The sequence below is a fragment of the Dermochelys coriacea genome, chromosome 3 (assembly GCF_009764565.3).
Source record: "Dermochelys coriacea isolate rDerCor1 chromosome 3, rDerCor1.pri.v4, whole genome shotgun sequence".
Taxonomy (NCBI): Eukaryota; Metazoa; Chordata; order Testudines; family Dermochelyidae; genus Dermochelys; species Dermochelys coriacea.
The window spans coordinates 149496079-149511357 of record NC_050070.1 but is presented as its reverse complement, the minus strand read 5'-3'; the positions used below and the strand labels follow the sequence as shown (position 1 = coordinate 149511357).

The 15279-nt window shown below is 44.8% G+C and overlaps 1 protein-coding gene across 4 annotated transcripts in view; it reads left to right on the top strand.

Moving 5' to 3' along the window:
- Positions 1-574: 574 nt before the first annotated feature.
- Positions 575-15279, top strand: part of ZNF318 (zinc finger protein 318) — a 35936-nt gene continuing 21231 nt past the window's right edge. The window contains exons 1-2 of one of the 4 annotated variants that reach the window (XM_038395410.2): positions 575-1217; positions 8187-8338. In XM_038395410.2, coding sequence (XP_038251338.1) covers positions 897-1217; positions 8187-8338 — 473 coding nt within the window. In that variant the 5' untranslated portion in view covers positions 575-896. Of the gene's footprint in view, positions 1218-5770; positions 5855-8186; positions 8339-15279 lie in introns of those variants that run through there. The other 3 variants (XM_043511544.1, XR_006280162.1, XM_043511545.1) reach the window with 3 other exon arrangements.

Sequence of the window (15279 nt, the reverse complement as noted above, 5' to 3'; positions counted from 1 at the left end):
TACAGGGCTCTACAAACACCATCCCTCAGACCCCAACCTGTTGTTAACCAAAGACTAAACCCATCTCAACTCCTAATCAACAAAGAAGGACAGGGATTTAGAAAGTGGGGATTTCCACTGCAACATTAACTTGTCTGCTTTGACACAGGAAAATATGATTTGTCACACTAGATCAGGACAGCAGTCCCTCAGTCCAATGTCCTGTCTCTGAGAGTGACCAGTACCAGATGCTTCCAAAGAAGCTGCAAAAGAGCCTGGACACGTATGACATAATCCCCCCATAAAGGGAGCTTCTTCCTGACTCGGTTGTATAGTGATTGGCTTACACCTTGAGACAGGAGACTTTCCAAACGTTTACAAAACCCTATCTAACGTAGCCGGGAGCATTCCCACTCCCCAGCTAGCTTGGTTTGAATCCCGTTAATCTCCTGGCCACAGCGGTATCTTTGGGCTCGGCATTCCACCGGTTAATTACCCGCGTGTCAACATATTTGCTTCCAGCACATCTACATTCGGTGCGTCCCCGGGTCATGGCACGTGCCTCTGTTCCCGTAGCACGAGAGGGCGAGAGGGAGCCGCCCCCAGGGGGCGCCGCAGGGCAGGATGCCGCCAGAGCGGGGGGGGGGGGGAAGAGGCGCTGTCCCTAGCAGGAGGTGGGCGCTATAAGGCAGGGTCACCCCCGAAGCAGGGAGACGCTCCCGCCCGCCTTAGATCACGTGAGCGGGGCTCTGCCGGCGCCATTTTGTTCGGGTGTCTGAGCGCGCCCCCTTGCCCGCCGCGTGACGGTGGTGGTGTCGGGGACGCGCACGCAAGGGGCCCCGCGGGCAGAGGAGGAGAACGGCGCCGGGAAACTGAACTGCGAGGCCTCCCGCCCGGCCCCTTGCACTGCCGCCGCCATGTACCGCTCCAGCGGCGGCCGCTCCGGTCCGCCGCCCTCCTCCCACCGCTCCAAGGAGAGCAGCTCGTCGGGGTCCCGCAGCTCCCGCTCGGGTACCTCGGGATCTGGGCCGGGCCCAGGCCGCGGCCGCCCCCCCTCCTCGGCTTCGCCGCCTCCCCCGTCCCGCCGCCACCGCTCCCCGTCCGGCCACCGCGCAGCCTCCCGCCGCTCCCCGTCCCCGCACCGCAGCAAGAGGCTGCCCTCCCCGCCGGGGGGAGCGGGGCCCGGGCGGAGCCGGGCCCGACGCGGGGGCGAGCATGGAGACAGCAGCAGTAGCCGGGTAATTACCCCTCAGGACACCCTCGGCTAGGCCCCGGGTCATTACCCGCTCCGCCCTCTCCCCAGGCTGGGCGATTGCCCTGCGGATCGGACAGTCTGTGGTGTCCTAGCGCTGCCTGCCTAACGCTGTGTGCTTGTCCCCGCTCCCGCTCTACCCTTCCCTCTTACTGGGGTAAGGACACCCTTATGTGTGTGTTTCTCACCTGTCCCGCCGCGCCGGGACAGCCGCAGCCAGGAAACTACTCCTGAATGCCCCATCTCCCTCCTCTGATTTCTCCCAAATAACCCCGTTTGCTTTCCCCTCAGTAATACTGATTGCCCTGCTCCCCTGAAGTCTTTCTGATTCTTCCATGAAATAATCCGTTCAGAATCTGACACCTCTTTCTACAGAACGGTATTTTTCCTGACTGACAGACTCCATGGGGATCAGTCCTGTGTTTTTAGAGAAGTGGACAGGATGGTGTAGTCAGTGAGTGGGGCACTGGAGTGGGTGCAGCGAACTGGCTCCGTTTCAGATTCTGTCATTGACCCACAGTGTGACCGTTCGTAAATCACGTAATTTCCTTGAGCCTCAGGTCCTCCATCTCTTTGTAGAGTAAGGATAACCATTCTCACCTACTTTTGAGATTTACATATTAAAAGCAGTTGGTTTTATTTACTAGGGGTCTTTCACTTCTAATGTTTAATGATTTCTCCTTTCATCATTTATCCCCATCCCCAGTAGTGCCCCTTTGATTTTCTCCCTTCAAGGCTTTTATTCCTCTTCAGAGTTATAGCTGGGCAGAAACCTTAGCCGTTTCAGCTAAGAATCAAAGATCAAACTATCCTTTAGCTAAGCAAAGGCCCCTATGGATAAAATAGCATATTTAGCTAATGGGATTAGTTTGACCATTTAACAGAATCTTGTACTTGTAGATCATTTATATGTGCAGAATGCAGAGAACTTTCTAAATCAAATGTCTAATAAACATTATGTTTAAGTTTTTCCTGTTGATGTAGAGAGCCGGTTACCGGTTCATCAGATTCATTCTCTGAAAGTTGTTTCATATGTGTTTAAAACTTCTCATTTCAGCCTAAGCAAAATATTCAGATTTGTGCATGTAAACCCATGTTTTTAAAATTCTATTTCTGATGTGAATATCTTTACTGTTTGGTACTGTGATTGTATAAGGAGTATTCTATATAGTAAATAGTAGATTATCTGTGAATATGTTTTTCAGTAAGAAAGAGCTTTTTGTCTTGAACTGTCTAAGAGCTTCTCAATGTGGAGAATTATTCTGGAATAGCTATTCCTGATTAACTTCATGTGTGGATGTCCTTATTCGGGAATGAGTGCCTTTTTCCATATTAGCTTTATCCACTGGGTTTGACAGCAATCCAGTGGATTAAGATAATTTAGAAAAAGGCACTCTTATTCCAAAATAAGAGCATCTGCACATATAGTTAATTAGGAATATTTAATCCATTTTAAATTCATATCCTACCTTACTTCAGATTTTCTTGGGTAGACAAGCCCTTAGTTAATAATATACTTGCAGAAGAGATTCCTGAATGATTGTAGCCTAGCACCAGCTCTTCTAGTAAAGTTAATAATTGCTTTTATTATTCTAAAATCCATATGCTTACTCAGTTTTTCTTTACACTTGCTATGTGTCTTGGGGGTGCTGGGTAGTGTTAATGCTCCAATTTTGGGGTCATTTGAGTAAGGGGTTCATGAGGTATAGCCTTCCTCCCCAACTGATTGCAGTCGCTCAGCATTTTTCTCAGCTTGGGCATAGCACCCACTGCCCCTTTAGAGAAGCAATACTGGGGGAAAAAAAGGTATTGACCTTTAGGTTTTTGGATCTAGAGATTGGCAAACTGCGGAACCAAAGAAACTGAAATGTGCATTTGCAGCTAGACTAGGGCTCTATTGAAGTAAGAGGGTTTCTAGCTATTGCCGCAGTGACTAAGTGGCTCGACAATATGCTGTGGTCACTGACCCAGAGCTACACCAGTGCACTGAGTTTGAGCCCTACACTTGATAATTTTCATAGCATTGTCCACATTCCTTGCTCTCTGCCTGCATTCTGCAGGGGCTCATTTTGGAAGTTTTGCCCCAAGATGAAAATTTCTTATTTAAAAATGATTTTTTTTTTTCAAAGTGCTCTAAAATTCACATGCATATGCTCATTTAAATTTAGGAGTGTTCTCAAGAAAATTAGCTTTGATCAAACAGAGAAAAGATGAAAGACAAGATAATGTGATCACACTCAAAGTTCCATTGTTCAGGAAGCATGATCAAAGGAAAGCAAGTCACTGGGTCATTTGGTCAAGGCTTTTTCCTAATTCAGAGCCCCCCTTACATGAGCAGTTCATAAAGTTTTCAGATCCTTATAACTTGTTGGTGCAGACCAAGGAAATAAGGGGGGGGGTTATAGCATTGAGGGGGAATGTGGGGAGGTTGTTAGAGCAGCGTGGGAATGTGGAGATTGAGAGAGGGTGTTAGGAGGGAGATGGGAAAGAGGGGTTTGGGGCTGCAATGAGGAGAGGGTGGGTTATGGGGAGAAGAATAAATGGCAAAGGGAAAGGGGTTGGGAGGCTGAGAGGGAGCATTGGGATGAGTGGCAAGTGGAATTGGGGGATTAGGATGGTGGAGCACTTTGATCCATTCTTCCTATGTCCCCCTGCCCCAGTGTGTAAGCCAAGATCAGGGGGCCCTTCCCCTTGTGGGGGTAAACCCCTCTCCCTGTCCTCATGTGAGCTGGGATCTGGGGTCTTTCCCTTGGGGGTGTGGATCTGAGCCCCTCTCCCCTCTGTGAGCCTAAAGGTTGAGGAAGGCAGGGAGGCAATGAGAACACCTGCTGAGTTGAATGGAGCAGGTCACGAATCTCAGAGTGATTGTTTCAGGCTATATTCATCTCCATTGGTTGTACTTATTCAGCTGAGAACATCTCAAATTAATATGCTGCTTTATATTTCTCTAGGGCTATGTCTACGCTAGCAGTTTTTTGGTAAAACTTTTGGTCAGGGGTGTGAAAAAACACACTCCTGATCGACATAAGTTTCACCGACAAAAGCACTGGCATGGACAGTGCTATGTCGTCGGGAGATGTTCTCCTACTGACATAGCGACCGCCACTCGGGGGGTTGTTTGATTATGCTGACAGTATTGCTCTCTCCCATCAGTATAGAGTGGCTACACAGGAGACCTTACAGCAGTGCAGCTGTGCCACTGTAAAGGTCTGTAGAGTAGACATAGTCTAAAATTCCCATGCTGTAGATGGCTTTGTAGATCTCCTTCCCCATACATTAGGAATAGATATGGGAAACTGCATCTACAGTTTCCTGTCCCTTTGTGTGTCTAGCATTCCTGGTAGCCCACCACCTCCCTACAAGCTCTCCAAACTTAGCAGGGGCATGTGGAGTGAAAAGGATGAGGTGGAGTGAGAAGGCTTTACATGATATAGTTGGCGGGAGAGGGGAGTGGAGATGAGCCTCAAAGCAGTGGGGGATATGTGAGTAATCAGAGCAATGGGTGTAAGGGAGAGACTGTTGGAGGAGTTGGAGCAATCTGGGGATCTCTTACGCAGTTGAATGGAATATAGGCAGTTGCAGCAGTGAGAGAATGAGGGGTGTTGGAACAGTATATTGAAAAATTAGATGGAAAGCAGGAGTTCTGAGCTGTGTAATGGGGAATGGTAGGGGACTTCTCTGTTTTCCCCCAAACCCCCTACGTCCATGCCCCCATGTCTGTCCCAACTGACTCCATGCTTGTCCCTGCACTCTACTTGCATCCTCGTCACAGTTCCTCAAACTGCAGGTCCTTTGTTGACCCTTTCTTTTCTGTGGGGAGGAAGGACCAAGCCGTTGTGGACAGGCAGAGAGAGGGGAGACCAAGACAAGATGCAGGGCAGTGAAGGGACTAACGTGCATTCTGTGGCTGGAGGAATCATGGCTAAGGAGCCTGGGGCAATGGAGGGGGAGAGATGGACTGTGGTACATGGGGGTGCTGAGAAACTATTATTTTTAAAACCCAAGGCAATTAAATGCCCAAAAATGTAAACACAAGAGTTAAGGTTGCCCAGTGATGCCTCATGCCCTTCCAGAATGAGGAGAGTGGCTAAACTTAAAACTGAAAACCAGAAAATGAAGAGTTAAGGTAATGCAAACTTAAAACTCTGGAAACCAGGAAATACTAAGTTAAGGAACATCCTATCCCCATTATGCAACTTTACTTCTACCCTCTGAGCAATGTCCCCCCATGGCAGTAATACATACTCGCACTCTACCCTTCAGATGCTACAGAACACTTTGGGACCAGAGCACATGAGCACTACAGGACAAAGTCCCAACACCTCTTTGTTAAGGCAAAACTCGGGTTTAGGACAGGTATAGCAATTGGGAGCTGTCTTCACCAGGCCTACACTGAAATACTAAGTCTATTCCATACAACCCACCACCCCGCCCCGCTTGCTGAATGTGGTCCCCAACACCCTTGCCCTGAGGATTCTTTCTGACACATTGCCTTCACTTACCCCTCGGTAAGCCCTGGAGACCACGATCATCTATTCTACCAGACCATTGAGAATGCCCGTGGGAAGAAGATGCCCTTGTGCATGTTTACTGACATCCTACAAAACTCATTGCAGAAATCAGGTGTGTTTCATCCTTCAAAGTATACAGTATCATATCACAGTAACAGCTCTGTCACACTGCTCCAACAAAACCCTCCATCATTTAGTACAACTACACATAACACAGTTAAGGCAATTGGAATGCATGCAGATAAATGCTGGAATTCAAATCTGTGCTATGTAACAGAAACAGTGGCATATTCTCTTAGAACTTCCTTGTCTGCTTATTATGGCATCTCCTTCTTTGAACCATTCCCAGGGGGTGTTGCCAGCTCTCAGGGTCAGATTCAAGGTAGTGTAGTGCGGGTGGCATATACCATAACTTTTTTATGTCCTGATTTTCTGATTTTCAAGTTTAATCATCACTCCATCTTCTGGAATTCCTCACTGGGCAACCTTAACTCTGTGTTAATGAAGTTCTTGGGTATTTAGTGTTCTAGGGGGAAGTCTACAAAGATAGCTCACTCAGACCTTGCCTACTTAGATACACTGAGGAGTTGCTTTTTTTTTTTTTTTTTTAAACTCTAGCACAACTGTCCTAGTGATAACAATGTGGGTAATGCTAATGTACATGAGGCCGTTGTGGCCATTGGCACTTTTAACACCGTGATGTTTATACCTGCTCTAAGTAGGGTTAGACAACAAGGAAAGTGTTGAAAATGCCAGTAGATAAAGAAGCTTTGTTTTCACTAAAAGAAAAGGAGTACTTGTGGCACCTTAGAGACTAACAAATTTATTAGAGCATAAGCTTTCGTGAGCTACAGCTCACTTAGCTCACGAAAGCTTATGCTCTAATAAATTTGTTAGACTCTAAGGTGCCACAAGTACTCCTTTTCTTTTTGCGAATACAGACTAACACGGCTGCTACTCTGAAACCTGTTTTCACTAAGGTTCACATTGGTACTGCTCTGATAGAGCTGCACTAGCAACGTGTGGAAATTTCTGCTGAGAAACCCTAGTGCAGGTGCTACTCAGTTCTGGGGATAAGAAGGTGATTGTGCCCTTCAACAACAATCCTTCAGCCATTCAATTTGTTGATGATTTTCAGTTTTCAGATAGAATAGTGATTGCAATCTAGGGTTTTGTTTTGAACGTAGTCTTCAGGGCTCCATCACATAATAGGTGGCTTGTTGAGGAGATGGAAATAGTGTTGTTTCTTACAAAACAACACAGAATGGGTACAGTGTGTTTGATAAAAAGGAATGTGTGCTGTACTTCTTACTCCAGATTAGTGCATCTTCCTTCCCTTACAAAAGTAAGGTGTTTGGGGAAACATTACAGCTTCTCATCTCTAACCCATCACTAGTGTTCAGTATCTTGAACTGGCCAGCTCATGTAGATTAACCGTCCTGTGTAATAGCAGAGCTTCTTCATGTAGAGCAGTGGTTACCTTTCCAGAGTACTTTACCCCTTTCACGAGTCTGATTTCAGCTCTGGGCAGCAGAGCTAGGGCTTCAGTTTGAGCTGTGGGCAGTGGGGCTTGGGCTTCTGCATGTATCTTAGCTTTGGGGGCCCCTGCTTGCCACCCGCTAATGCCGGCCCAGCACTTGACTCTCTAAACTCATCCTGTGACACCCCCCCCTGGGGTTTCCACCCCCAGGTTGAGAAACATTGATATAGTGTATAGAGCAGTGTAAACAGGTCATTGTCTGTATGAAAATTTTAGTTTGTACTGACTTCACTAGTGCTTTTTATGTAGTCTGCTGTAAAACTAGGCAAATATCTAGATGTGTTGATGTACCTCCAGGGAAGTGCGTACCCCTGGTTGAGAACTACTGATGTAGAGCATTCATTTACTACTGAGTCAAGTAGCAGAGCCCCTTCTGGAACACTTTCCAGTTTTGGTAATGGGCTTTGTCACTGTCATTGACCCAGGCTCTTGTCCTCTTGCCAAGAGGACCTGCCCAGTAAGTGTATCTGCTATAGGTGCACAAAAATTCCTTGGCACTCCAGGGTACACAGTTCATACAGTTGGCTGTCCCCAACGAAGAGGGGAGCACAACAGAATCTTTGGGATTTCTTGAACAACTTCTTTTTCCTCTTCTTCCTCTCTGTTGTTCTACCTCCAGAAGTGCAGTTCTTCAAAGGTATTTTCAAGTTTAAAAGTTCCTGTGGAGCTAGTGTAAATACAGAGTGATTGTTAGTTGCATGTAGGATTAGAAGTAACTACACTCAGTCCCTTCCTTTTTTTAAGTTGCGTAGTAATTTATATAAATGGAGAAGATGTACAATTAATGTATTTCTTACGATCCCTGCCCCCAAGTCTAATATGATGAGGTGGATAGACTCAGATGCCTGTCTTGTGGTTGAGGGGACAGTCCTGTGCTGCGCTTTCATTCTCTCTTCAATTACAGAGACGTTCTCCGAGCCTCCGTTCTGAGTCTTCACTGGAGCAGAGTTTGCGGATCACTGTTGGTAATGACCGGTATTGCATTGACACACCAGAGCGAAGGAGACTGCCTGAACGTCTGGGCTCACCAGTTGATAACCTCAGTGACATGGACAGGTATGGTTCTCTGCAGACTGGGATCCTATAGAGTGAGACAGTGGCTTGGCTCTAGTTTAAACCAAGGCTTCTAAGGCTTAGCTCCCCAGGTTCTTTAAGCAATTTTTTTGGAATGCCCTGCTTGCTTGAGCCATAGAAAAGCCCAGATAACAGCCCTAGAGTGAAAAGGGTGTTCTAGCTGGGAAAAAGCTGTTGCAGTGGCTGGAAGCTGTATGGAGTGCGCATCAAGATGTAAAAGCAGCCTTTGGGAACTGGGCAAGAGGCCATGCTTTGTTGCTAGGACATTGAGAAGGAGAGTGTCTCACACAGGACAAAAATTCAGTGAAGTGCTAGGATTCCAAAAGCCCCACTGATGGGACTTGGAGACAAGTACACCTAGTTAAGAGATTTTCTGGAAGTGATAGATAGTACTGTGAGGAGCATGGTATAAATATAGACAGACATCTATATTTTAAAAATGTCTATTACAGAAAAGCGGGTGAAACTGGGCAGAGGAAATAAAGAACTAATACTCAAAGCTTGAATCCTCTTTTCCCCACTGAAATTATCTGCTTTGACGTAGGAACACAGTAGTCAGAGATGGAAAAGACTTTATATAGAGTCTGTGTTCCTCATAATCATCATCACTGCAGCCTCTTGTGTCTTCAGGTGAGGGGTTAAGCAGCAGGTGCAGAGGAGGTACTGAAACATCCTGTTTTCATGCAAATACCCCAACAAGAGTAGCACAAAGGAGGGGAACTGAGCAGAATCCTTTCCTTATGTTTCCTGTCTCTAGAAGCATATCAGCTCTTTAAGGTTATTAAGTTTCAGCAGGTGCAGTAATTAAAATTAAGGTTTTGGTGGTAATACTATCACTTTTAAGCCTTCTGCTCAATTCTCTTGTAATCAGTGTTTCATCTGTAAATCCCCTTTGCAGGGTACTAGTTTTCCAGCCAGAACTGGTGCGCATACACAGGGGATAGCAGCATGTACTGGAGGCGGAGGGAAATGATACAAAAGAGAAATGTGAGCATAGCCACAACTTTAAGGCTTGTTCTTATTTGCCTGTTGGGGCTTCCCCACCGCTTTCTTTTCTCCAATAGGTGTATATATATCATGTTTTGTGGTCATGCTTTAGGGTTAGAAGTGGCCTAGTTTATTTTAATGTAAAAGTGAAAATGCCCTGCTGGGAGGGACATTACCTCCCTCAGACAAATTAACAGCTTTCACTTTGGCTCCCTGATAAAGCTTTGTTATTCATTTGAAATGGTAAAAGAAGTAGTGAGGAACATGGGGCTAAAAAATTATGAAAAGCAACAGCTAAACCAGACTAAGGTAAGGAGGAGAAAGGGAGATAATATGAACTTACATTCTTATTTGAGTGCTTGCCCATATCTATCCACTGATGGCATACATGCACCTCATGTACTCCAGTTCATATTCTTTTGGTCAGCAGTCTCTGGGCTGCATCTGTGCCCTGAGTGTCCTCATGCCTCCCACATCCCACCTGAGGGCATAAAGGGCACAGTGACCCCAGCTGTATCTTAGATATCCTTCCCCCAGCTACGAGTCAGAACTTGTAGTGTCCAAATTTCTTGGTTACTGTGTGGTCTATGCATTGTAATGTACATAGTTTGGTACTTAGCAGTTAGTTACTTGAGTTAGCTTTAGAGTTTTTGATTGATTTCTTCCTCCAAAAGGAGAAAGTAAAGTCAGTAAAGATACCATTATCCAAGACGTATTCATTAAGTGGGGTCATCCATAGACCTCTTTGCCACTAACGAGAACAAGAAGTGCCACAAGATCTGCTCCAGAGATGGGCATAGTCAGAGTCTGATGCATTCCTGATCCCTTGGCCCTCGGATGTAATTAATGTTTACTCTGATATCTTATTGATCCCAAGAACTCTCAAAGAAACTCAGACAAGACTCAGACGTTGATAATGTTGGCATCAGCATAGCTGAGGCAGCTCTGGCTCTCAGACATGATGAATCTCTCCATTCAACCTCCAGTCCAGTTGAGCCTGTTGTGATATCCCAAAGATGAGGATAGATTCTTCATCCAGATCCACCTTCTGGCACCTCACAGTCTGAATGCTGTCTGGTTAACATCCGTGGAAAGAACCTGTATCTATCTCTTAAGTACAAAACGTCCTTATCCATAGTAGAAAGAACTCTGACACTTACACAGCCAAGTGGCAAAGATTCACTGTATGCTCAGCAGCATCAGTTGACTCCATTTAACACCTGCCATACTGGAATACCTTCTGTGCTTAACTCAGATAGCCCAGAGTTCTTTCTCTTAGGGGCCATCTGGCACCCATCTCAGCTTTCCACCATCCAATTCAGGGATATTCCATATTTTTACATCCTACAGTATCAAGGTTCCTGAAAGACCCTATGGAATCATATCTTCTAGTCTGAAAGCTTCCCCCTTGTTGGGATCTCAACATTGTACTGATGGGTTTAAAGGGTCCACCTTTTGAGCATTCTGCCTACATATTCCCTGTTTTTTCATAAAGATAGTAATTTTGAGACTTCACCCAAAATTCTTGCCCAAGGTACTCTGTAAATTCCATGTCAATCACATAATACATCTGCCTGTTTTCTTTTCAGAGCCACGTTACAGCAAAGGGAAGGCTAAACTTTACACCCTAGATGTTTGTAGGGCACTTTCCTACTGGAACAGGACTCAGAGCTGTGAAATAACCTGAGGAGGAGTGGGTGGGAAGAGGCAGAGGAAAAGAAGCCGGGGCAGTTGGACCCCACTCCCCGGGGGTGAGATGCCCTGGGTATCTTCCCCCCCCCCCGTTTCCGGTGTGGAATGGGGAAGCGAGAAGCCCTGGGTGGCTTCCCCCAGGGAGGCAAGGGGCGGGGGCAACACACCTGGTGAGGACACACACCACTGACCCAAGGATGGTAGAGTGGATATGCACCACTGCAGTAATTACTGCGGTGGCTGTAAGGAGACCTAATATAGGTCAACTTAAGTTTCTAGAGTAGACATGCCCTAAATCGGTTTTTGGAATCCCCTACCCCCAGATTATTTGTAGTTTAGGGAGATAGAGTAAAAGGTCAGACCGTATCCACACACAGACTCTCTAGCTGGATTTCTACAGTCATTAAGTTGTGTTATGAAGTAACCAACTTAGATCCGCCATTGAGTGTTACAGCACAATCCCCTAGAGCTCAGGCAGCTTCGTTAGCTTCTTTGAGAAATGTTCAGTACAAGAGATACATAAGGGAGCTACCTGGGGTTCACCATTATTCTGTGGTAGAAGCATCAAGATCTGATCCCCATTTTGGTAGGGCTGTCTTATAATCATTGGTTACGTAGGCTCCTAGCTCTCACCTACTGTGATCTAGGTCAGGGGTTCTCAACCTTTTTCTTTGAGCTGCGCCCCCTTCCTGCTATAAAAGCTCTACGGTTCACCTGTGCCACAACAACTGTTTTCTGCATATAAAAGTTGCTAGGGAGTAGCAAGCCGGGCAATTGCCTGAGGCCCCACGCCACAGGGGCCCCCATGAAGCTAAGTTGCTCAGGCTTCTGCTTCAGCCCTGGGTGGTGGAGCCCAGGGCCCTGGGCTTCAGTCCTGGGTGGCAGGACTTAGGCTTTCTGCCCTGGGCCCCAGCAAGTCTAACACTGGTCCTGCTTGGTGGACCCCCCTGGACCCCTGGTTGAGAACCACTGATCTAGGTCAATGCTAGTGAGTCACCAACAGTGGAATATATATGGATAAACACTCAAACATAAGAATAGCCATACTGGGTCGGACCAATGGTCCATCTAGCCCAATATCCTGTCTTCTGACAGTGGTCGCTGCCAGGTGCTTCAGAGGGAATTAACAGAACAGTGTAGTTATCGAATGATCCATCCCCTGTTGTCCAGTTCCAGCTTCTAGTGTCTCAGAAGCATGGGGTTGTGTCCCTGACCATCTTGGCTAATAGACACAGATGAACCTATCTAATTCTTTTTGAAACCAGTTATACTTTTGGCCATCACAACATGGCCTAGTAACGAGTTCCACAGGTTGACTGTGCATTGTGTAAAGAAGTACTTCCTTATGATTGTTTTAAAGGTGTTGCCTATTAATTTCATTGCATGACCCTTGGTTTTTGTGGTTTATGAACGGGTAAATAACACTTACTCACTTTTGTCACACCATTCATGATTTTATAGACCTGTAAAATATCCCCGTTAGTTGTCTCTTTTCTAAGATGAACAGTCCCATTCTTTTTAATTGTTTCTCATATGGAAGCTGTTCCATACCCCATTGTTGCCCTTCTCTGGACTTTTTCCAATTCTAATATACTTTTTTGAGATGGGGTGACCAGAATTCCATACAGTACTCATAGTATGAGCATACTGTAGATTTATATTGTGGCATTAAAATATTTTCTGTCTTATTATCTATCCCTTTCCTAATGGTTCCTTACATTGTTAGTTTTTTTGACTACCGTTGCACATAGAGCAGATGTTCTTGGAGAACTGTTCACAATGACTCCAAGATCTCTTTCATGAATGGTAACATCTAATTTCAACTACATCACTTTGTATGGTTGAGCTTGTTTTCCAGTGTGCATTACTTCGTATTTATCCACATTGAATTTCATCTGCAATTTTGGTTGCTAAGTTACCCAGTTTTTTGAGATTCCTTTGTAAGTTTTCACATTCAGCTTTGAATTTAACTATCCTGAGTAATTTTGTATCATTGACAAATTTTTCCATTTAAGTGTGAACCCCTTTTCCAGATCATTTATGAATATGTTAAACAGCACAGGTCCCTAGGGGGCATTGCTATTTACCTATCTCCACTGTGAAAACTGACCATTTATTTCTGCCCTTTGTTTCCTATCTTTAAGCCAGTTACCACCAGTCCACGAGAAGAACTTTCCTTTTATCCCATGACTGCTTGCTTTGCTTAAGAACCTTTGGTGAGGTACCATGTCAAAGGCAAAGAAACTGTTACTTACCTTACAGTAGCTGTGGCTGTTTGAGATGCATTGTCCACAAATATTCCATGATCCATCCTCCTCCTCACTACTGAGGAATCCTGTAATCCCTGGATTCTTTATTGGTGAAGGAACAGAGGTGCGGTTGGGGTTTCCTCACCCTTTATGCTCTCAGGATGGGAGGCTTGGGGACACTCAGGATACAGGTGCAGTCCCAATGGAAACTGCTGGCCAAGTGTGTGGGATGCAGGCACACCCACTATGGAATTTATATTGACAGCATGTTTTGAAGAACCAGAGTTACTGTAGGATAAGCAGTCATTTCATATATCTCCAGCCCTGTACACAGATGTGTTATATCCTTTGCTCTCCAGTGTGGCTGTCTTCTAAATCCATGTTTCTTTGCTGTCCAGAGTGTATTTTTGGTGCCTTTGTTAATTATACCCATGACACAATTTCACCTCCTTCCCTTCTGACTTATCATTAAATGTTCCCCTTAAGTTGGCTGCTATAATCAGAGTTCATAAGGATTGTTGATTGCCACTTGGCTAGTGAGAGTGACATAGTTAATTGCAGAAAAAAATCAGCTGAAGGTATTTTGTAACGCGCATCAGTTACTCCCCATGACATTTTCATGCATTTTTTCTGGGTGTAGTGAGATCTCAGGAATAGGAGGGGGTGGTATTGAAAAGGTGTTTCCTGAAAGTGAAGAATAAGTTAGTCAGCTGTGTCATGTAGTGGTAAAAGTACCAGCTTTTATATATGTGCGAGTTATTTTCAGTTACTGTGCTATAAATATTTTGGTGCTTATTTTGTGTATGTTGCCAGAAGCCAAAGCTAGAAACATGTGATCATGTAGTCAACTTGGGTACGTTTTACTTTAGGATACAGTAGAACCTTGTTAATTCCTACTTCCACCTTAACTCTGATCCAAAGATAGCGCTAATGAATTTTATCAGTATATATCAGTCACTAAATTTGTATGTCTCTGACTATGTAAAGCATCCAATCAGTGACTTATGAAGCGTGTTGAAAATTGTCTTGTGGCTCAGAGTTCAATTACTGGCACGAGGAAGATGATTTTTCACATATCAGTATTGTTATTATCAATGTATAAACTGTAAGAGGAATAGAATACTTATGCAGACTACCTTATCTAATAATTTCCAGTAATTTAATGCTTAGGATTTTTAATGGTAATGATTTGTTTGATATCTTTAGAGATGGGAATATATTTACTGTAATTCTGATTCTTTGAAGGTGTCTTTTTGGCAAGAATCACATGCATTCACCTATCACATCTCAGATTTCTGGAATTTTTTGAATAGGAGATGATATCCTTGGGGTTTCATCCTCTAGACAATCATCTATCTGTTGTCTATCCCTTATGTGGCATGTTGATTACTTGAGGGAGGTTTTTCCCTATTCTTTTTGTTTCATTAGAGGCTTACAGGGCACTTTTGTTTCCTGCTGTTGAAAGGAACTAGCTAGAATGTTTGGGTACCTGAAGTTGAACCATGCTCAGTATGGCAGACCCCTCAAGCTACCCTACATGCGCTTCAGAGGGTCAAAAGTATTGAGAGACGGGAATTTCCCATGCATGTAATGTATGAGAATCCTGCAAGATGAATTCTTCAGAGAAGCAAAATTACAGGGCAAGTAAATTCCCAAATAAGTTATTTGCCTTTTAATATTTCTATTTAAAAACTACCCAATACATGAGACTTTTAGAGCTACCTCTCCTGAAAGTTTGAACTGTTAAGTCTTTTATAGGAGAGGGATCCAAAGCAGTTAGACACCAGCCCTAAATTTCTCTAAGAGGTCACATGTCAGACTTGCATAAAAAAGTACTCTAGAACTTAGTCTAACATCAGTATTTGTTTCCATGCTCAATGGAGATTTAAATAACACTTAATTGAAACCTGAACACAACCTTAATGCCACTGAAGAAATAGTTGCTACTGACCCGTCCATATTATAGAAGACTACTCTCACATGCAGCTCTTGGGA